This window comes from Dreissena polymorpha, chromosome 4 (assembly GCF_020536995.1).
Source record: "Dreissena polymorpha isolate Duluth1 chromosome 4, UMN_Dpol_1.0, whole genome shotgun sequence".
Taxonomy (NCBI): Eukaryota; Metazoa; Mollusca; class Bivalvia; order Myida; family Dreissenidae; genus Dreissena; species Dreissena polymorpha.
In genome coordinates, this window is record NC_068358.1 from 32,855,526 (window position 1) to 32,877,910 (window position 22,385).

The following is a 22,385-nucleotide window of genomic DNA, read 5'->3' on the forward strand; positions in this document are numbered from 1 at the left end:
ATGACAAGCTTCAATATATGCCAAAATCTGTGAAAAGGCCCCTTTAACTTAGTTTTTCTTCCTGCAGATGCTGTGATATGTAGACAATAGCAATTTGGTGCTCTTTTCTAACACAAAAAACACATGGCTTGTATTTTGTAACGGAAGTAGTAATGTTTAATTTGACGTTAATTGATCTAGTGTATTTCGGATACTGTAGGCTTTCGAACTTAGCAATTAATGATGTGAAAAAAATGCGTACCAAAAATGCATATATCATGTCTTTATATGTCTCAATATAATGTATACATGTCCCGTAAAATTTAGCTCAATTTCGCGCAATTGGTCTGAAAATTTATGGCATGTATGACAAATCTGATGTACTAGCATGTTAAAAATGAGTAAATGATGCACAAATTGAGGGTCTGTACAAAGTTACTTAAATCTATTCCCCATACTGCGGGGTTTTGCAAATGTTTAATGGAAGCATCTAATACACAAGTTTGAACAAATTAAAAATAGTTCTTACCATCATACACCGCAAATAAACAGGTCAGTTGAGAAGTGACACATGTGAACACCATGCTGAAAGGACAGTCAATGGACAATTGATATTATTTAAATGTAATAGTTTAAATTGCATTTTCAATGCCTCACATTATGAGTGGTAGGGCCATATGATTTGCCCTTGTCCATCTGGTCTGTCATTCCGTCCCATTTTTCACTTGTGCATAACTCAAGCATTATTGGTGCTAGAGGGATGAAACTTTGCAAACATATCAACCTGCATGTGAGTTTTTGAACTTCATTTTTTGGTTCAGATGTTTGCAACAAAACAGGAGTGATGGCCCCTTAAAAAAAATAAATTATAACATGTTTTTCTTGTCACTCAACGCATTCTTTGTTTCATGACTCAACCCTCGCCCCCTGTCATCTGTGTGTGTTTGTATTTCAGAGTGATATTCAAGTGGATGACCACTAAGAACCTTCAGACGCTGCAGTTTGACAAGTATCCACCGGGATCCGCCGAGGAGCTCTTCAAGTTCCTGCAGAAGAAGGAGACAACCTACGCCAAAGTGTTTGCCGTCATCTGTGGGTGAGACAATATTGCTTATTATTTATGTTTACTTTTAAGAGATATTGTTTTGACGTCAAAGTGTTAGGCATTTGTGAGTGATATAATGCTATCAAACCTCAGTGGCCAACAGAATTACAAGTGTCTGGGTTGTGCCATGAATCGTTTACATTCTTCCCAAAAATATTTTGAAAGGATTATTTCTATTCATCAAAAATTACGAAAATTGCCCACTCATTTCAATTGCACAAACATAATGGACCTGCTCTTTTGTATGAAATAGTTTAACTGCTTAACATGTGATATCCTAACCTCGCTATCGAAAAACGGAAATAAATGCATGCCGGTTAATGCTCATGATATTCCCACTATTTTCTAGCTATGCCAGCCTGTACTGTATGGTTCTGATGAGATATGGCAAGCGAAAGAAGTTTTGCCTAGCAACTGGGAGGTCACGGGGTCAATACCCATTAGGGGAGCATTCTTTTGAAGTCAGCCAAAAAATTGACTCGAAAGTGTCTTAATAAGCCTTAGGCTTTTGATACAATTGTGCTAAAGTAAATAGGTTTAAACTAAGTGGTCAGAGTATAGACTGGAGCTGTACGCTGGTAAATAGGTTTAAACTAAGTGGTCAGAGTATAGACTGGAGCTGTACGCTGGTAAATAGGTTTAAACTAAGTGGTCAGAGTATAGACTGGAGCTGTACGCTGGTAAATAGGTTTAAACTAAGTGGTCAGAGTATAGACTGGAGCTGTACGCTGGTAAATAGGTTTAAACTAAGTGGTCAGAGTATAGACTGGAGCTGTACGCTGGTAAAAAGGTTTAAACTAAGTGGTCAGAGTATAGACTGGAGCTGTACGCTGGTAAATAGGTTTAAACTAAGTGGTCAGAGTATAGAATGGAGCTGTACGCTGGTAAATAGGTTTAAACTAAGTGGTCAGAGTATAGAATGGAGCTGTACGCTGGTAAATGCATACCATATTCCCTCTATTCCCCAGGTATGCAAGCCTGTACTGTGTGGTGCTGACGGGCTATGTATACAATATTCCCACTATTCCCCAGGTACGCAAGCCTGTAATGCGTGGTACACGCTGACAGGCTATGCATACAACATTCCCTCTATTCCCCAGGTACGCAAGCCTGTACTGCGTGGTGTTGACGGGCTATGCCAAGGGGAAGGAGTTCCGGCCGGGTGACTCGTTCCAGGGCGAGTCCAACCACAGCTGGAATGCAGTGTACATCGACGACAACTGGCACCTCGTGGACACCAAGTGGGCCGCCATGATGCGTTGTAACAACAACAGCACTGTAAGTAGCAAGTCAGGGACACAGCTTTTCAATTATTTATAGCATATTATTATGGTAGCATACAAAAATTATCATAATTAAGTAGGCAAACAATTAATGTTATTAGTTTGTTATGGGACTACACTTTCCACTCAAACTTCATTCTGAAAAAAGGAACTTCCTTTGAGAAAAAAAAACACACTAAGGCTAAAAGCGTTGTCCCAGAATAGCATGACTGTGTGCTTTACACAGGCTAATCTGGAACAGCATAAATGCATTGACCCTTTACCACTTAGATACGTATTTTCACGCATTTTTAGTCTCTTAGAAGGTTAAATTTAAAGTTTTAAGGGTTTCAGTTTCAACCCTTTGAAACTGATGAGCAGCAAACAGCATAAAACCTGAGCAGACTTTGAGTTACTGGTTTTATGCTGGTTGCATATAGCCATTTTCACTTTGCTTGTGGCTGGGAAATGGTTAAGCTCCTTTTTGCTAGAGTGTGGTTCATGTACAATATCTTCCTGGCAGGTCAGTGTGGAGGATGACTTCTACTTCCTGACAGACCCAGAGCAGTTCATCTATAGCCACTGGCCCCACCAGACCGAGTGGCAGTTCCTGCCAAGGAAGTACTCTCTTAGTGAGTTTGAGGAGCTGCCCTTCGTCAAACCCTTCTACTTCAAGACCGGCGTCCAGCTTGGCTGGACTGAGAAGCCTATCATTAGGTCTGCCCATGGCGTGGTCACGTGGACTTTAAAAAACCCAAAGCCTCTGAAATTCGGCTACAAGGTTACGCTTGACAATACTAATAATAACAACAACAGTCTGAGAAATAAGTGCCCCGATTTAAAAACTTGCATGTACCAAGAAAGCAAAGTGGACGAGACAAAGTTTGTTTTCCGTGCCCCGAGGGTTGGTTTGTACACAGTTAAAATCTATGCTAAGAGCCTGGAGCCGTCTGATGCCAACAAGAATCTTACTGAGATTGTTGAGTACCTGGTGGAGGTGAGGGAACCAGCGCCTGACGCAGCCCCACTTCCCCCCTGTAGTGACACGGTTTGGGGACCAGGGGACAAGTCCAGGAAGGTGAATGTCATATTCTTATTGATTCTTTTTTTTCATAGTGAGTAAAATATATTTTTTCACTCAAGAAACAAGGTACAGAATAATGTATCAATTGTTGCCATTATTAAACTCTGTTTGACATTATGTGGTCACTATTTATTTACCTCATCCATGTCACATTCTCATGAAAACTTGTTTATTTCTTGTTTATGTTAACTGATATTTCTTTGAAATGATGTGTGTTTTTATGCCCCCGGATCGAATGATTGGTGGTATATTGTTTTTGGCCTGTCTGTCTGTCTGTTATTCTGTCCCAAAACTTTAACCTTAGCGATAACTTTTGCAATATTGAAGATAGCAACTTGATATTTTGCATGCATGTGTATCTCATGGAGCTGCACATTTTGAAGCAACTTGATATTTTGCATGCATGTGTATCTCATGGAGCTGCACATTTTGAGTGGTGAAAGGTCAAGGTCAAAGTCATCCTTCAAGGTCAAAGGTCAAATATATGGCTTCAAAGCGGCGCAGTAGGGGGCATTGTGTTTCACAAACACAGCTCTTGTTTATTTACTTCAAATGCATGTTGCTATTGTATATGTGTGTTAATGATAATAAGCTTTTATGTTAAAGTCAAAATACAATGTACCGTAATTACTCTTTGTTTTCGGACACTTAAAATAATTAACATTTTTTGTGTACGAAAATTTAGATACCAAAAATATTCAAAAATTACAGGTGTCCGAAAATTTAGAGACAAAAATGAAGGTGTCCGAACATTATAATTATATTGAAATAAATGCAATAAATCAATGTACAATAAGTTACTTGTGAACTCTTCTTTATCTGCTTAAACAAATCAAAACAACTTTTTGGGTAAATCCATTATTTTCTACTGGTTTACATGGTTATTTACCCAATTACGCTAATGTAATGGTCCATTGCCCTTTATTACCTTAATTCCGTTGTAAAAATCCATGATCGAAGTGTCACAAGATAAGCGAAAACAAGACCAAAGTCTGTAGAAAAGCGCGGTAAAATATAATGTACGAAAATTAAGAGAAATTAATTATGGACGAAAACCCGTATGTCCGAAAATTAAGAGTCACGAATAATAATTATTTTTTCTAAAAAAGAGGGTGTCTGAACACTTAGAGGGTCCGAAAACTTGAGTAATTATGGTATACTATTCTGTTCTGTTCTTATTACAATAAACTTAACACAGTCAGCACTCGAAAATACTTTTGTTTCAATACGTTTAGATGTGACTTACATAATATTTGCTGAAATATATCTTCCAGAGAACACTAAACACATGTTCATCTAGGTGACATTAGATTTGAAAAAAAAGGACAAAAATCTTTGCACATAAATACAAATAAAGAACCCACTAAAGTCAGAACTGGACATGACATTCAATAGACTGTATGATATTTTTTGCAGCTTGGTTTGAAAGCGGACACTAAGTCAGGTGTTGTCACGTCGTTTGAGCCCCAAGTGGAGTTGAAGTTTCAGAAGACGAGGTCGATGCGAGTCATGTGCAAGCTGCGACGTCATGACGTGGACGACACTATCCTGCAGCGGTGCATCCATGTCAGCAACCATGATAAGGTAATGTGGTTTCATCTTTTCCTGCTCAGAAGCAAAAGTGAAAATGGCGATATGCAACTAGCATTAAACCAGAACAGCCTTCAAATAACTTGCAGTCTGCTCAGGTTTAAAGCTGTTTGCCGCTTATCATTCTCTAGGGTTTGAAATAAAGCCTTTAAAACTTGAAACTAGAAAGAAACCGCTTACATTAATTGAGCTGTGCTCTGTGAAAAAGGGGGGTTTAATGCATGCTCGTAAAGTGTCGTCCAAATTAGCCTGTGCAGTCCTCACAGGCTAGTGCAGTCCTCACAGGCTAGCGCAGTCCTCACAGGCTAGTGCAGTCCTCACAGGCTAGTGCAGTCCTCACAGACTAGTGCAGTCCTCACAGGCTAGTGCAGTCCTCACAGGCTAGCACAGTCCTCACAGGCTAGTGCAGTCCTCACAGGCTGGTGCAGTCCTCACAGGCTAGTGCAGTCCTCACAGGCTAGTGCAGTCCTCACAGACTAGTGCAGTCCTTACAGGCTAGTGCAATCCTCACAGGCTAGTGCAGTCCTCACAGGCTAGTGCAGTCCTCACAGGCTAGTGCAGTCCTCACAGGCAAGTGCAGTCCTCACAGGCTAGTGCAGTCCTCACAGTCTAGTGCAGTCCTCACAGGCTAGTAAAGTCCGCACAGGCTAGTGCAGTCCTCACAGTCTAGTGCAGTCCTCACAGGCTAGTGCAGTCCTCACAGGCTAGTGCAATCCTCACAGGCTAGTGCAGTCCTCACAGGCTTGTGCAATCCTCACAGGCTAGTGCAGTCCTCACAGGCTAGTGCAGTCCACACAGGCTAGTGCAGTCCTCACAGGCTAGTGCAGTCCTCACAGGCTAGTGCAGTCCTTACAGGCTAGTGCAGACCTCACAGGCTAGTGCAGTCTTCACAGGCTAATCAGGGACAACACTTTCCACCTGAACTGGATTTTTGCAATGAAGAGATTTTCTTTAAAAGAAAATATAATAAAAGAGGAAAGTGTTGTCCTTAGAAGCCTGTGCAGACTGCACTGGCTAATCTGGGACCACACTTTACACTCATGCATCAAAACTCCCCTTTTCACAGAGCACATCCCAATTCAATGTTTCTAAGGGGCTACAAAGTGCGTTGCTAACTGGTTAAGGGTCACAAAATAATACTTGTAGGTCAGTGTTTGTTGTCAAAATTAAACCATGACCAGAAGATTAAAATGTGTTGGGGTTAAATCATGAACCGATAACATGCATCTAAACTTTGAAACAACTATGTATTACCTACAAGACATATTATTTTGATGGTATCAAGGCTTTAAATATATCTCTTAAATAGTGGCAGGAAACACTCCACATGTTTTAATGGACCTCTCATAATTTGGATTTAATTTGTCAATGTTGTATTTACTGTTCTGGAATTAAGCAGACCTGAGTAGATCGACCATTGCATTTGTTAACAGATAATTTACACATGTGACTCAGTGATAAAAACATGTGATTTTCACATTGGGGTTAAATTTATCAGCTTAAATATTTTTTATAAAGCACTTGCTTGGAATGTGTCAGGGCCCATAATTATTGCAGAATTACAAATGGATGACTTTCTTATTTGTTTGTATGAAAGTTTTAGCATGCCGATGTAAAAATTTAAATTAATCTGAGAAGTAAAATAATGAAACCATTGGTTTGCTTAATCCCGAAATCAGTTACAAATACTGTGTAAGTATGATTTTTATGAAAATGAGGGCTTTAATTTTTTACAATAATCCAAACAACGAATATCTACTTTGGAAATGACACTTCTTAATATCATGACCACAGGCAAGCATTATATAATATGACATCTTTAATTCTAGATCACCTAATTAAATTAAATGATGAACTACAAATGGTTAAAAATTGGTATCTCAGTAGCAAAGGGTAAATTCTAGATCACAATAGCACTGAGCCTTCCGGAGCCCGGGGAATACGGCGTGAACATACTGGTGAGTCAGCCCAACAACAAGCGGCTGTATACACACGCATGCCAGTACCTCGTGATATATCTCTCCGATGATGAGAAGACGATGTTTGTGAGCGAGATCTCGAGAGGCCATAGCGCTGACGAGGTGGATGCAGCCATATTTGAGAGTGATGAGAAAGAGGTAAATGTGTGTTTGAGCCTGGATATGGGAATACGGGGCTTAATGTATGTGCGTAAAATGTTGTACCTGATTAGCTTGTGCAGTCATGGGCTGTGCTAATAAAAGAAGACATTTTTCAACTAAATTCCTAAACTGGAATTTCGCTTATAAGTCCTTAACTTTAATTTCACTTATAAGTCCTTAACTGGAATTTCGCTTATAAGTCCTAAACTGGAATCTGCGTATAAGAGACGTCCTTGAAACCAAAAAACTCATAAAAGCTGAAAGTGTCCTCCCTTATTAGTCGGTGTCTGATGAAACAAGCTAAGCAAAGACAGCACTTTCCGCTTTTATTGTATTTTTTGTTTACAGAAAGTCTGTTCTTAACAGAAGTATAGTTTAGGCTGAAAGTGTCGTCCCTGCAGTCTGCACAGGCTAATCTGGGTTGACACATTGCGCACCTTAAACCTGGAGAGCTCATCTGTAACGTTGGACTGGAAACAGGCTCTGTATATGTATATAGACTGAAGACAATAAATGATAAGGCTGCGTATTTTAAAAGTTGTGCAGGATGAAAAATATTTACCATAGTTTATTCTTATTCTCAGATAGTATCTCTGGGAAAATTAATCTTAATTTTATCAAAGGTTCAAATTTTCAATTGTGATTGTGAATTGTAATTTCAGAAACTTGCAGCATGGAACATACCCGCAATTGAAACCCTAGAGATTCAGGAGCGGAGAGGTCCACCCAAGGTGGCGACAGATTTTGAACTGCTGCCCATGATGAGCGAGGCCCCGAAGCCAACACCGTCCAACCTGGGTAGCATGGTATCGTTCTTCGACTTCACTGACCGACTCGTAATAGAGTCACTCGACACACATGCTGAAGAGGTCAGTTTGATACCTGGTGAAATGGGGCATGCAAGCCTTTATTATTTGTATTATTTTTTGAGAAAATGCTCCAATAGTGAAATTTGCCATGCAAGCCTAAAATGTTTTTTTGTTTTAGAAAGATTTTTACAATTCCCACCTACTAGTATAAACAAGATGCGTTTGTGAAACACAATGTCCCCCTAAATGAAGTTTGACCTTGAAGGATGACCTTGACCTTGACCCTTCACCACTCAAAATGTGCAGCTCCATGAGATACACATGCATGCCAAATATCAAGTTGCTATATTCAATATAGCAAAAGTTATTGCAAAATGTTAAAGTTGGCGCAAACCAACCAACCAACAGACCAACCAACCAACAGACCAACCAACAGACAGGGCAAAAACAATATGTCCCCCACTACTATAGTGGGGGACATAAAAAGCTGAGTGAGCTTAAATTAAAATTTTCCATTTCACGTGCTCATGAGCTGGGATATTTTTTAAGGACTATTTGTTATTTAATTCTTTACCACTTAGACATGAGCCCTGCTCTGTGAAAAGGGGGTTTGATGCATGTGCGTAAACTGTTGTCCCAGATTAGCCTGTGCAATCTGCAAAGGCTAATTAGTGATGACACTTCCCGCTTTTATGATATTTTCTGTTTAAAGAAAGTGTCTTCTTAGCACAATTCCAGTTTGGGGGGACAGTGTTGTCCCTATTTAGACTGTGCAGACTGCACAGGCTTATCTGGGACGACACTTTACGCACATGCATTAAACCCCCTTTTCACAGAGCATGGCTCATATGTATTTTGATGCATTTGTAGTCGCTTAGAAAGTTAAATTTAATGAAAGACCTTTCTTACTAGATTCAAGTTTTAAAGGCTTCATTTCCAACCCTTAGATACTGATGAGCAGCAAAGAGCATAAAACCTGAACAGACTGCGAGTTACTTGCAGGCTGTTCTGGTTTTATGCTGTTTGCACATAGCCGTTTTTACTTTTCTTTCTTATGGGGAAAAGGGTTAATGTAATGAGAAGCAGGTTTTGTGTCTCTTGAGACATGATTTTTATTTTGCATTCTCACTGTCAATTAAAGATTTAGAATAATAGTAAAATTATCTACCGGTACACACAAGCTGAAAAGTTATTGCCCGTTTTCCTTCATATCAATATGCAAAGACCGTCAGCGTGTAAGCTGTATTTATGAAGGAAATAGCATGTGGCGTCAAAAAATACGACCATCTCATTTAAATTGAGGTATAATAAAGATTAAAAGTTAAATTAAACTAGATTAAAAAGTTTTTTGTGAGAAAGTGCTCACATTTTTGAAGACTTCAGACAGCATCAAGCCCTGATTGTTTTCTTTAAATAATCTCAAACAGCAAACGCATATAACATTTTTAAGAAAGGTTAGTGATAATAACAGCTAGATAGTTAGTCATTTAGAATATTATTATTGAGATCATTTGGAGCGGTATTGAACATTCTGGATGAACAAGTATTCAGTAAAAATGTTAAATACATGCAACCAAGATTTCTAGTGTGGCATTTTTATGCCCCTGGATGATAGATCGGGGGTTATTGTTTTTGTCCTGTCTGTCTGTCTGTCTGTCATTCTGTCCAAAACTTTAACCTTGGTTAAAAATTGATAACTTTTGCAAAATTTAACATACCAACTTGATATTTACAATGCATGTGTATCTCATGGAGCTGCTCATTTTGAGTGGTGAAAAGTCAAGGTCAAGGTCATCCTTCAAGGTCAAAGATCATTGTATTTTTCTTTCCTAAAACTTAAACCTTCGTTAAAGTTTTATCATAACTTTTTTAATATTGAACAAAGCAACTTCATATTTGGCATGCATGGGTATCTCGTGGAGCTGCACATTTTGAGCGGTGAAGGTCAAGGTCAAGTTCATCCTTCAAGGTCAAAGGTAAAAAAAATAATTTAAAAAATTCATTTCTCCATTCAATCTCGTACTTACTTCTCGTGGAGCTGCACATTTTGAGTGGTGAAAGGTCAAGGTAAAGGTCAACCTTCAAGGTCAAAGTTCAAAATATAAAAAACATAAATTTTCATAACTTTTTTAATATTGAACATAGCAACTTCATATTTAGCATGCATGTGTATCTCGTGGAGCTGCTCATTTTGAGCGGTGAAAAGTCAAGTTCATCCTTCAAGGTCAAAGGTCAAAAAAAAAAAAAAAAAATTCATTTCTCCATTCAATCTCTTACTTACTTCTCGTGGAGCTGCATATTTTGAGTGGTAAAAGGTCAAGGTCAACCTTCAAGGTAAAAAAATAACAAACATAAATTTTCATAACTTTTTATGCCCCCAGATCGAATGATCAGGGGCATATTGTTTTTTGCCTGTCGGTCTGTCATTCAGTCATTCTGTCCCAAAACTTTAACCTTACAGTAAAGTTTTGCAATAACTTTTGAAATATTGAACATAGCAACTTGATATTTGGCATGCATGTGTATCTCATGGAGCTGCACATTTTGAGTGGTGAAAGGTCAAGGTAATTCTTCAAGGTCAAAGGCTAAAAAAAAGCTGTGCATTAGGGGGCATTGTGTTTCTGACAAACACATTTCTTGTTAGTTCTTTTTTAGATCAATGATAGCTTATCTACATATGGTTTATAATTAAGTATTGGCTGTGAGGTTAGGCTAGTCTTTAAACTGGTGTTTTAACCTTCAATGTTTTGCCTGTGCCTATTGTCTCAGTGACAACAAATTAAATAATTGTAATGTTTCTTGTTTTGTTATATAACCTGTTTTAAGTTTTTACACATTTCAGTTGTGATGATGATTTAAGAGTTCCATTTTTCCTATATTTCAAATTATGGTTTGTGTGTTGCAGGTGTCCCAGAGCCATCATGACAGTTTCCGGGACCTCATGTGGGATCTGATCTTCTCCAGACATGTCACCAATGAGCTTGCCAAGGCCAGGTATGCTGACAACCATGTTTTGTGCGTGTAGTTGAGTTTTTAAGTCTCATGCTGTGAAAATTGGAGTTAAATGCAGTTTGTGTAAAGTGTCGTCTCAGATTAGCCTGTGCAGGCCAAACAGGCTAATCAGGGACAACACTTTCTTCCTTAACTGGATTTTAGCTAAGAAGAGACGTCGTTTAGCTAAGAGGAGACGTCCATTAAACCAAAAAATACCATAAAAGCGGAAAGTGTTGTCCAGGATAAGCCTCGATACTCACAGGCTAATCTGGTATGACACTTAACAGACATGAATTATACCCCGTTTTCCCTGATCGAGGCCCATATTTTCAATGTTACTTTAAGGCTGATATTTCGCTGGCTGACCATCAAGAAGATGGAGGACATCAACTTTCTGTCCGTGGAGAAGGACAGTCCAGAGGAGATCCTTGTCTGGCTGAAGACTGGACGCTCCTCACATGCTCATGTCTTCTATACCATGTGCTGGTATGGGCGTCTCTGCCATAAGTGATCATTTTAGGGTCTTAAGTACAATTGTGTAGTGTCCTCCCACACTCACAGCTTGCCAAACCGTATAGGCCTTTCTGTCACAAGTTGGATGAATTCAAAGACACTTACATAATATTTTATTTATCCTATATTTTTAAAAAAATCTTTAGCTAGATAAACGACATGTAAGCGTTTAATTGTTAAAAAACAATTGAAAAAACAGTCTTGATTGAAACAACTGAATCTAACCTTGTAACATTGTAATATCAAAATTATTTGTGATCTTAACCAGTTACGCAATGCGAATAAAGTATTCAATAATTTCATACAAAAGCAGAGAAACAAGACAAAATATTGCTATAGACTACAATTCAAATGTAACACACTTAAGGAGAACTATGACAGTTTTGTTCAAACTTAAATTCTTATTTCACAAAATCTAAAGACCAAAACCAAGATGACTACCATTTTCAACGTACAAAATGTGTACCCCTGGGTCAAGCATGATGCAACATAAATTGCCACCGATATTGTTAATTTTGTCTATAAACAACTCTTCTCAAAGTCTTTTTTGTTTTTGTTTTCTTTCTCTACTTCCATAATGAGTTGAAAATCTGCACACACAAGATGCATTATGTTCTCTGCCATTTTCCTTTACCATTTTAGAACAGTTGGTCTAAGCATGCAAGTACTCATGGATATACATCTTTTGATTGAGTAACAAATTAGGGGCCTATTCTTAAAAGAAATAACTGTTCAATGTCGATTTCGCTCGTAAAGTCAATGCACCAAAATTATAACATCTTATCACAATTGTAACCGACACCCAGAGTTGCCTTATATAAAATCGATTAGCTGTTGGATAAAATGACAAATAAGTGATAAATAAGTGTGAAACTGATTAATCTTTTCCACACTTTGTTTCAGTTTTGCTGGCCTTCACTGTAAAGTGATATCCGGCCTGACCAAGGGGACTAACTGCAAGATAGGGCAGTCAATGACTCCAGAGGAGTATCAGCACTGGTGGAATGCTGTGTACGTGTACGGCAAGTGGTGTTTTGTGGACAGTTACCTAGCAACCATTCCCCTAGTCAACAAGACTGGGTCAGGGGAACTGAAGTACAGTTTTAACGAGAACTTCTTTCTCATAGATCCAAAGAAGCTCATTTTCACTCACTTCCCAGACGAACCTCAGTGGCAGCTTCTTAATGATGTGGTCACACTGGACGAGTTCTGCTTCCAGCCAAAGATCACGCCGCATTTCCTGCAGTTTGGTCTGCAAACAATGTCGCACAAGGTCGGGGTTATATACACCAAAGATGAGACAGAAATCCAACTTGGCTTCCCATCGAAGCGTACCGGACTGAAGTTTGTGTTCAGTCTTATTGCCGATCAGAAGGTTGACGAGTTTAACGGGATTAAACTGAACGCGTTCGGTATGGTTGAGTGTCTTCCTCATTCAGCATTTGTTCGTGTCAGTCTTCCAAAAAAGGGCCTGTACGCTCTGCATATTTTTGGGAAAGAGGACACACCCAGTGGCAAAGACATCTCATTCTCGCAGGTGTGTGAGTATGAATTGCACCAGGAAAAGGACCCCCAGAAAGTAGTGTGCCCCTATCCACCCTGTTCCTCCCTAATGTGGGGCCCTGGGCCAGGTTTCTACCAGCTTGGGCTCACGCCTGGGAACAGTAGGGCCATTGTGCAGACCAAGGGTGGAAAGGCAGAAGTGCGCATCAAAATGGTGAAAGCTATACAGCTGCGGTCACAAGTAAAACTGAGCCAGGTTTCAGCGAGTCAAGACTTACCATTGGTGGTGTACAAGATTGTAGAAAACATGGCATCTTTCACTGTCGTTGCCACGGAAAAAGGTAGATATGGTCTCGAGATTTATGCTAGGGACCCTGACACGCAAGACACTGAAGACATGCGATTCCGTCAAGTGGCCCAATACCTCATAGAATGCAATGAAACAGTTTCAAATATATCTTTACCAAAGGTTCCACCGGGCTTTCTTGGACCTCAACCAAAGTTCACAGAATTTGGCCTGCGCACCCTGAACGAACACGACCCACTTATTGAACTTAGATCAGAGAACCATATAGAAATTCAGCTGGGCACGAGCCGCGACATGAAGTTCAACGCCCAACTCCTGCAGGCAGATTCCGGCCAAGACGCTTCTGACTTTATCTTCATACAGACACAGCCCTCCATCGTGACATTCCTGGTGAACATTCCCTCTACCGGCTTCTACAAGCTGCAGATCCACGGCAACATTGCTGAGGACCAGACCCACACTTCCCTGGGTCTTTTCAACTACCTGATCGAGTGCAGGAAAGTCTCGGAGAAGGTGTATCCATACCCACGTCAGCTCGGCCACTGGAAGGAGGGCTGCTACATGTTTGAGCCGCTCATCCTGCACTCTGACATGAAACAGGACGAGGTGAAGTTCAGAACGCACGTACCGAAGGCCAAACAGGTTGTGATCATCTTGGACCATAATCCCATAGCGTTAAAATCACTAGGTCCCGTCCAGTGGGAGGGGAATATAAATCTATCCAAGTTTTATGGTACTGATACGAAAGTGATCCTGGCCGCAAACTATGGCGGGGATGAGGATCGATATGCTACGCTGCTGGAGTACAGATTGTAATCCATGTTCTGTGTTAAAAATGGTTATTTATGTAAAGTAAAATCATGCTAATTATTACAATAACAATTATTCCTGTTATGTTTGTAATATCGAAATGATTTCCACATTGGGTTTAAGTGTCAAACTTTTCAATGAATTTTGTCTTTTGTTCAGCATTTATTGATATAGCTGCCTTTATTGAAATTGAACAATGCAAGAGTTATTGTTGACATTAATGTATTCTCTTAAAGATGTCAATATCAGGCATGAGTCTACTATGCTTCAGATCGAAAGTCTTAAGCAATACCTACAGACTTTAACCCATTTATGCCTAGTGGACTCTCCCATCCTTTAAAATTGGATCAATTTATTTCCAAAATTTGGGATGTCTAGTATATTTATTTATATATTTAGAATATTTCTTACATAAATTCCTTTTAGCAAATAGCCTAGACCCTGATGAGACGCCGCATTATGCGGCGTCTCATCTGGGTCTACGCTGTTTGCCAAGGCCTTTTTTCTAGACGCTGGGCATAAATGGGTTAAGTTTATTAAGTGCTTTACATTTCATGTTGTTCCCTATTTGGAATGTTATATTCAGCATATAATCAAGTGAATTATTTATATATTTAGTTCCTCTACCAGACTGCATGATCCTGCTTTAAGTTTTGAAACCACATTTACAAACTGTGCATTAATTTGCTGTAAAATTCAATGAAAGTTCCTGAAAAAACCCATTTGACATGATATACATAGTTATTGTCTTGATATTTTAGTATTTCACATAAGAGAATCATGTGCAAATGTAATGTTAACCAAGTATTGTACAGATTTATTAGAAGACCTGTGGCACTTCTTGTAGTAAATAGAATAGTTGCAAAGATTTACTTAAAGCTGAGCATCCATAGGTGATTATTGGATCATGCTTTTGATTTCGTCATATAAGTTGATTATTTTATATTATGTTTGCTTGATTTTCCATCAATCCTGTTTTGTGAATGTTTATGCATTTCATTATAAACTTAGGAACAAATTTATTTTAGACTTGCATAATTTATTTGTTATTTTGTTATATTTTTTCCTTTTCAAGATTTTAATAAAATCCGCAACAGTTGAAATGTTGTTTTCCCATTTAATTATAATTGATTAAATTAAAAATCAATGGTTAGCATGAAACTGGTGAATTTGATGAAGAAAAATGATGTACCTTTAGCTCTTGATGTTCCGATATTTCACTGCATTTAATCTATCAAGTAGCAAAATTCGTTGCATAAGATATACTTGCATAGAAGGGCAAAAAGTGTAACAGTCTCTTGTAATGAGTGAATTTAGAGCTGCACTTCCACATAAATAAACTAAAATGACACCCAGTGTAACAGTCTCTGGTTATGGTGAAGTTTTGAGCTGCACTTCCACATAGTTTAACTAAAATGACACCCAGTGTAACAGTCTCTGGACATGGTGTTATTTAGAGCTGCACTTCTACATAGTTAAACTAAAATGACACCCAGTGTAACAGTCTCTGGTTATGGTGAAGTTTTGAGCTGCACTTCCATATAGTTAAACTAAAATGACACCCAGTGTAAGTCTCTGGTCATGGTGGAATTTTGAGCTACACTTCCACATTGTTAAACTAATATGTCACCCAGTGTAACAGTCTCTGGACATGGTGGAGTGTTGAGCTGCACTTCCACATAGTTAAACTAAAATGTCACCCAGTGTAACAGTCTCTGGTTATGGTGAAGTTTTGAGCTGCACTTCCACATAGTTAAACTAAAATGACACCCAGTGTAACAGTCTCTGGTCATGATGAAGTTTAGAGCTGCACTTCCACATAGTTAAACTAAAATGTCACCCAGTGTAACAGTCTCTGGTCATGGTGTAGTTTTGAGCTGCACTTCCACATAGTTAAACTAAAATGTCACCCAGTGTAACAGTCTCTGGTCATGGTGTAGTTTTGAGCTGCACTTCCACATAGTTAAACTAAAATGTCACCCAGTGTAACAGTCTCTGGTCATGGTGGAGTGTTGAGCTGCACTTCCACATAAACTAAAATGACACCTAGTGTAACAGTCATTGGACATGGTGGAGTTTTGAGCTACACTTCCACATAGTTAAACTAAAATGACACCCAGTGTAACAGTCTCTGGTCATGGTGTAGTTTTGAGCTGCACTTCCACATAGTTAAACTAAAATGTCACCCAGTGTAACAGTCTCTGGTCATGGTGGAGTTTTGAGCTGCACTTCCACATAGTTAAACTAAAATGTCACCCAGTGTAACAGTCTCTGGTCATGGTGGAGTGTTGAGCTGCACTTCTACATAGTTAAACTAAAATGTCACCCAGTGTAAAAGTCTCTGGTCATGGTGGAGTTTTGAGCTACACTTCCAGATAGTTGAACTAAAATGACACCCAGTGTAACAGTCTCTGGACATAGTGGAGTTTTGAGCTTCACTTCCAACATAGTTAAACTAAAATGTCACCCAGTGTAACAGTCTCTGGTCATGGTGAAGTTTAGAGCTGCACTTCCACATAGTTAAACTAAAATGTCACCCAGTGTAACAGTCTCTGGTCATGGTGGAGTTTTGAGCTGCACTTCCACATAGTTAAACTAAAATGTCACCCAGTGTAACAGTCTCTGGTCATGGTGGAGTGTTGAGCTGCACTTCCACATAGTTAAACTAAAATGTCACCCAGTGCAACAGTCTCTGGTCATGGTGGAGTTTTGAGCTACACTTCCACATAGTTAAACTAAAATGTCACCCAGTGTAACAGTCTCTGGTCATGGTGGAGTTTTGAGCTACACTTCCAGATAGTTAAACTAAAATGACACCCAGTGTAACAGTCTCTGGACATAGTGGAGTTTTGAGCTTCACTTCAACATAGTTAAACTAAAATGTCACCCAGTGTAACAGTCTCTGGTCATGGTGAAGTTTAGAGCTGCACTTCCACATAGTTAAACTAAAATGTCACCCAGTGTAACAGTCTCTGGTCATGGTGGAGTTTTGAGCTGCACTTCCATATAGTTAAACTAAAATGACACCCAGTGTAACAGTCTCTGGACATGGTGAAGTTTTGATTTGCACTTCCACATAGTTTAACTAAAATGACACCCAGTGTAACAGTCTCTGGACATAGTGGAATTTTGTGCTGCACTTCTACATAGTTAAACTAAAATGACACCCAGTGTAACAGTCTCTGGACATAATGGAATTTTGAGCTACACATCCACATAGTTAAACTAAAAATAACACCCAGTGTAACAGTCTCTGGACATAGTGAAATATTCAGCTGCACTTCCACATAGTTAAACTAAAATGACACCCAGTGCAACAGTCTCTGGTCATGGTGGGAGTTTTGAGCTGCACTTCCACATAAACTAAAATGACACCTAGTGTAACAGTCTCTGGACATGGTGGAGTTTTGAGCTACACTTCCACATAGTTAAACTAAAATGACACCCAGTGTAACAGTCTCTAGACATGGTGGGGTTACGAGCTGCACTTCCACATTGTTAAAATAAAGTGACACCCAATGTAACAGTCTCTGGTCATGGTGGAGTTTAGAGCTGCATTTCCACATAGTATTACTAAAATGACACCCAGTGTAACAGTCTCTGGACATGGTGGAGTTTTGAGCTGCACTTCCATATAGTATAACTAAAATAACATCCATTGTAACAGGTTCTGGACATGGTGGAGTTTACAGCTGCAATTCCACATAGTTAAACTAAAATGTCACCCAGTGTAACAGTCTCTGGTCATGGTGGAGTTTTGAGCTGCACTTCCACATAATATAACTTAAATGATACCCAGTGTAACAGTCTCTGGTCATGGTGGAGTTTTGAGCTGCATTTCCACATAGTATAACTAAAATGACACCAAGTGTAACAATCTCTGGACATGGTGGAGTTTTGAGCTGCACTTCCACATAGTATAACTAAAATGACACCCTGTCTAACAGTCTCTAGACATGGTGAAGTTTTGAGCTGCACTTCCACATAGTATAACTTAAAAGACATCCAGTGTAACAGTCTCTAGAGATGGTGAAGTTTTGAGCTGCACTTCCACATAGTTAAACTAAAATGACACCCAGTGTAACAGTCTCTGAACATGGTGGTATTCAAACTAAAATAACACCCTGTGTAACAGTCTCTAGACATGGTTAACTTCAAACTCAAATGACACCCTGTGTAACAGTCTATAGACCTGATGGAGGTTAGAGCTGAAATTACAAATAAATCTAGGAAGGGGGCAACCTCTGTAACATTATCTGGATATGATGGAGTCTAGAGCTGTACTTCATTAAAGTTATAAACATGTAAAAAGGGAAAGCAGTGATACAGTCTCCTGGCATTACGGAGTTTAGACGTGAACTTCCTTGTATGGGCATGATGCATCCAAATGGAAGATTTTCAAACTTATTCGAGATATCATTAGAATAAATTGACTTGAGCAAGTATCATAAAGATCAAGCAAACATGAACTCTAGAGTGTTACTCAATTTTCACTACAGCCATAAAAGGAAACCTGGCCCGTCCAACGGATTGCCATGGTTTTCAACGAACAAGAACTATTTCAAAACACAACCAAAACATTATTATAACAAGTATTGCCAAGCAATATGGTCCCCTACCGGTGAAACTCCACCAGTCATTTTTTTTTATTTGCTGCCATAGCAACCAGGATTCTTGACATACGAACAAAATGAAATGACGAGCATAATCTCAATATTGCCATCTATCCATGTTTCAAGTTTCATGGAAAAATATGAAGAACTTTTAAAGTTATCGCAGGATCCAGAAAAGTGTGACGGACAGACTGACAGGCAGACAGACAGAGCACAAACCATAAGTCCCCTCCAGTTTCACCGGTAGGGGACAACAAATGTTGTTTGCACGTTTCTTGATGATTGGACCAAAAATGTGACTTCTAACAAGTGTTAACAAAAAGACCAGAACTATTTTTCAACCGGTCGAGATTTATGTCTGAGATATCATTGTTCCGACAAAGTTTCATGAAGATTGGGTGATAAATGTGGACCAAAGAGTGTTAACAAGGTCTCACTAAAGCCATATAAGGAAAACTGCCCCAGCCCTTGGCAGCCATGTTCTCCAATAGACTAGTCTTATTTGCAAACTCGGACCAGAAATCATGAACAAATGTTCTGACAAAGGTCCCTAAATAGTGTGACTTCTGCAGTGTCAACAAGGATTCCCTGTAGCCATAGAAGGAAAAATGCATACAACCAGACAAACATGTTTAAAACAAGAGGGCCATGATGGCCCTGAATCGCTCACCTGACTAACCAAATACAATCCCAACCAAGATTTCATCAAGATAAACATTGTGACCAAATGTCATAAAGATTGGATGAAAACTGTGACCTCTATTGTCTGACTAATGGGATTGTTTACCCTCGGGACTTCGGTTATAAACCATTTCCCGAGCACACTGCTTAACATAAAACTCTGCATAAAAAAGCCGAGAACGGCCATAAAATGGACAGCCCGATTTTACTGGGCTGTACCATTGATATAAATAGTAAACTGTTGGTGCGGTGCCTTAATAAAAATCTATTGGTTTAAAAATATCTAACCTTTATAAGAAGCGTTAAAAAGACGCAGTACTTTACAATGCCTAACGCTGTTAAAAAGCGGCGTTTTTATTGGTTAATGCACTTAATGCACAACGATGGCGCTGATTGGACGAAATTTCTTATTAAGGATTGCAAGTAGGTCAATCCGTTTTATAAATAGATTATCCCACGGCTGATGTTGTACTTTAAGAAAAAGTAAACAATAATAGTTTATATGCAAAAAATATGACCTCTATTGTCTACACAAGGTTTTCTATTATTTGACCTAGGGACCTAGTTTTTGACCTAGTGACCTAGTTTTTGACCCCAGATGACCCAAATACAATCCCAACCCAGTTTTTATCAAGATAAACATTCTGACCAAATTTCATAAAGATTGGATGAAAACTGTGACCTCTACTGTCTACACTAACAAATTGTTGACGGTTTTTCTATTATTTGACCTAGTGACCTAGTTTTTTACCTCAGATGACCCAAATACAATTCCAACCCAGATTTTATCAAGATAAACAATCCCACCAAATTTCATAAAGATTGGATGAAAACTGCGACCTCTATTGTCTACACAAGGTTTTTCTATTATTTGACCTAGTTTTTTACCTAGTTTTTGACCCCAGATGACCCAAATACAATCCCAACCCAAATTTCATCAAGATAAAGATTCTGACCAAATTTCATAAAGATTGGATGAAAACTGTGACCTCTATTGCCTATACAAGGTTTTTCTATTATTTGACCTAGTGACCTAGTTTTTGACCCCAGATGACCCAAATACAATCCAAACCCAGATTCCATCAAGATAAAAATTCTGACCAAATTTCATAAAGATTGGATGAAAACTGCGACCTCTACTGTCTACACAAGGTTTTTCTATTATTTGACCTTGTTTTTGACCTAGTGACCTAGTTTTTGACCTCAGATGACCCAAATACAATCCCAACCCAGATTTCATCAAGATAAACATTCTGACCAAATTTGATAAAGATTGGATGAAAACTGTGACCTCTATAGTCTACACGAGATTTTTCAATTATTTGACCTAGTTTTTGACCTAGTGACCTAGTTTTTGACCCCAGATGACCCAAATACAATCCCAACCCAGATTTCATCAAGATAAACATTCTGACCAAATTTCATTAAGATTGGATGAAAACTGTGACCTCTACTGTCTACACAAACAAACTGTTGACGGACGGACACACGCTAGCACATACGGACGCCGGACATCACAAGGTCACATAAGCTCACCATGTCACTTCGTGACAGGTGAGCTAAAAACAACAGAACCATTAGAAATTAACAAAGATATTATTAGAATAACTGTTTAGAGTTTCATGAGGTTTCCACTTACAATGTACATGATGTTATAGATGAAACAAGCTTTTTCTTAAGTTTCATCTATTGTCTTAGTTTTTGACCTCACGTGACCCAGTTTCTAACTTGGCGGAGATTACATTTGGACAAATGTTTAGACCAACTCGCAAGAAGACTTGGAAAATAAACTTGGCTTCTAAAGGTAAGTAGGTAGACGTGATTGGGCTACGAACAACTCATGATACACAAATGGCAATCTCAAAAGCTTACCATTCAGGGAAGCTTACGTGAAATAGACATACATTTGTTTACTGTGTATACTTATCAATTGTTTGTAATGTACATTCCTTATATGGACCTCAATTATATCCTGCCTTATATGGGCCTCAATTATATCCTGCATTGAATAAATTTACTTCAACACACATCATGTACAACATTCCAGTACTTAAGAATTTCTCAATAACATTTAAAACTGTTATTTCTGTGTTTTATATAGAAATATCAGTGATTGTATAACATAGAAAAAAGTTTTGCTTTGAAATGACATAGATTTTTGACATCGTAACATTATTATTCTCACAAAAATCTCCTGTTAGTTTCTCTGATTCCTCATGAAATATAATTGATAATCCTCAAAAACCAACAAAGTTCCTCTATTTAAAATACAATTGAGAGATTTCACGAAACTCGTCAGAAACTGTTCAAAGAATATGCACGAAAACCGTCAGAATATGGTTGGGCTCCCATATCTTGACTGTTGCCAAGTTGGGCTTCCCCTGAATGTGCAATGCAAACACAACATATTATACAAGTTGAAACAAATTTATGTTGTTTTTCCAAACATAGAAACTTCAAACAAAGGTAGTGAATCAACTGAAACAAAAAAGATAAGCACACAAGTACAAATACAAAATTAATATATGAAAACTTGATACCAGAAATTTTACATGATAAAATAACACAAACTTTCTTAGCAAAAAAGCACTTATAGGTAATATAACATGGAGTAAATAGTGGTTAAATAACAAAAGGTAACTTAGGAACATAGTACTCATACCTGTAATAACAAGTAGTTACTACTGTAATAAGAAAATTCCCGTAAGCATGATTAAACTATCAGAGAAAACATGTAAACATGAATTTTCTCATGCTTTCATTTGAGTATATGACACATATTCTTACACATAATACAGCAGATTTTGCTTATATCTTCTAAGAAAGTTCACTTATTAACAATGTGAACTTAAGATATATTTTAGGCAGATTAAATCAATAAATTACATGAAATGCACAGTACAATAACATTTAGTGATTGAGAGTGATCACTAAGTTTTGAAACAGAAACCTGTAATCCGATATTTAATCTAATGCACATGCAATGTCAATCAAATGGTCAAAAGAGACTGACCA

General features: G+C 38.5%; 1 protein-coding gene across 11 annotated transcripts in view; it reads left to right on the forward strand.

Annotated features, from left to right (window-relative positions):
- LOC127876719 (uncharacterized) overlaps window positions 1-15,179 on the forward strand; it is an 89,673-nt gene extending 74,494 nt beyond the window's left edge. For all 11 annotated transcript variants that reach the window (XM_052422139.1, XM_052422140.1, XM_052422145.1 and 8 more), the window contains exons 4-12: window positions 935-1,075; window positions 2,185-2,362; window positions 2,870-3,424; window positions 4,847-5,014; window positions 6,925-7,137; window positions 7,803-8,009; window positions 10,855-10,943; window positions 11,289-11,429; window positions 12,360-15,179. In XM_052422139.1, the coding sequence (XP_052278099.1) occupies window positions 935-1,075; window positions 2,185-2,362; window positions 2,870-3,424; window positions 4,847-5,014; window positions 6,925-7,137; window positions 7,803-8,009; window positions 10,855-10,943; window positions 11,289-11,429; window positions 12,360-14,082 (3,415 nt within the window). In that variant the 3' untranslated portion in view covers window positions 14,083-15,179. The remainder of the gene's footprint in view (window positions 1-934; window positions 1,076-2,184; window positions 2,363-2,869; window positions 3,425-4,846; window positions 5,015-6,924; window positions 7,138-7,802; window positions 8,010-10,854; window positions 10,944-11,288; window positions 11,430-12,359) is intronic.
- Window positions 15,180-22,385: the final 7,206 nt, after the last annotated feature.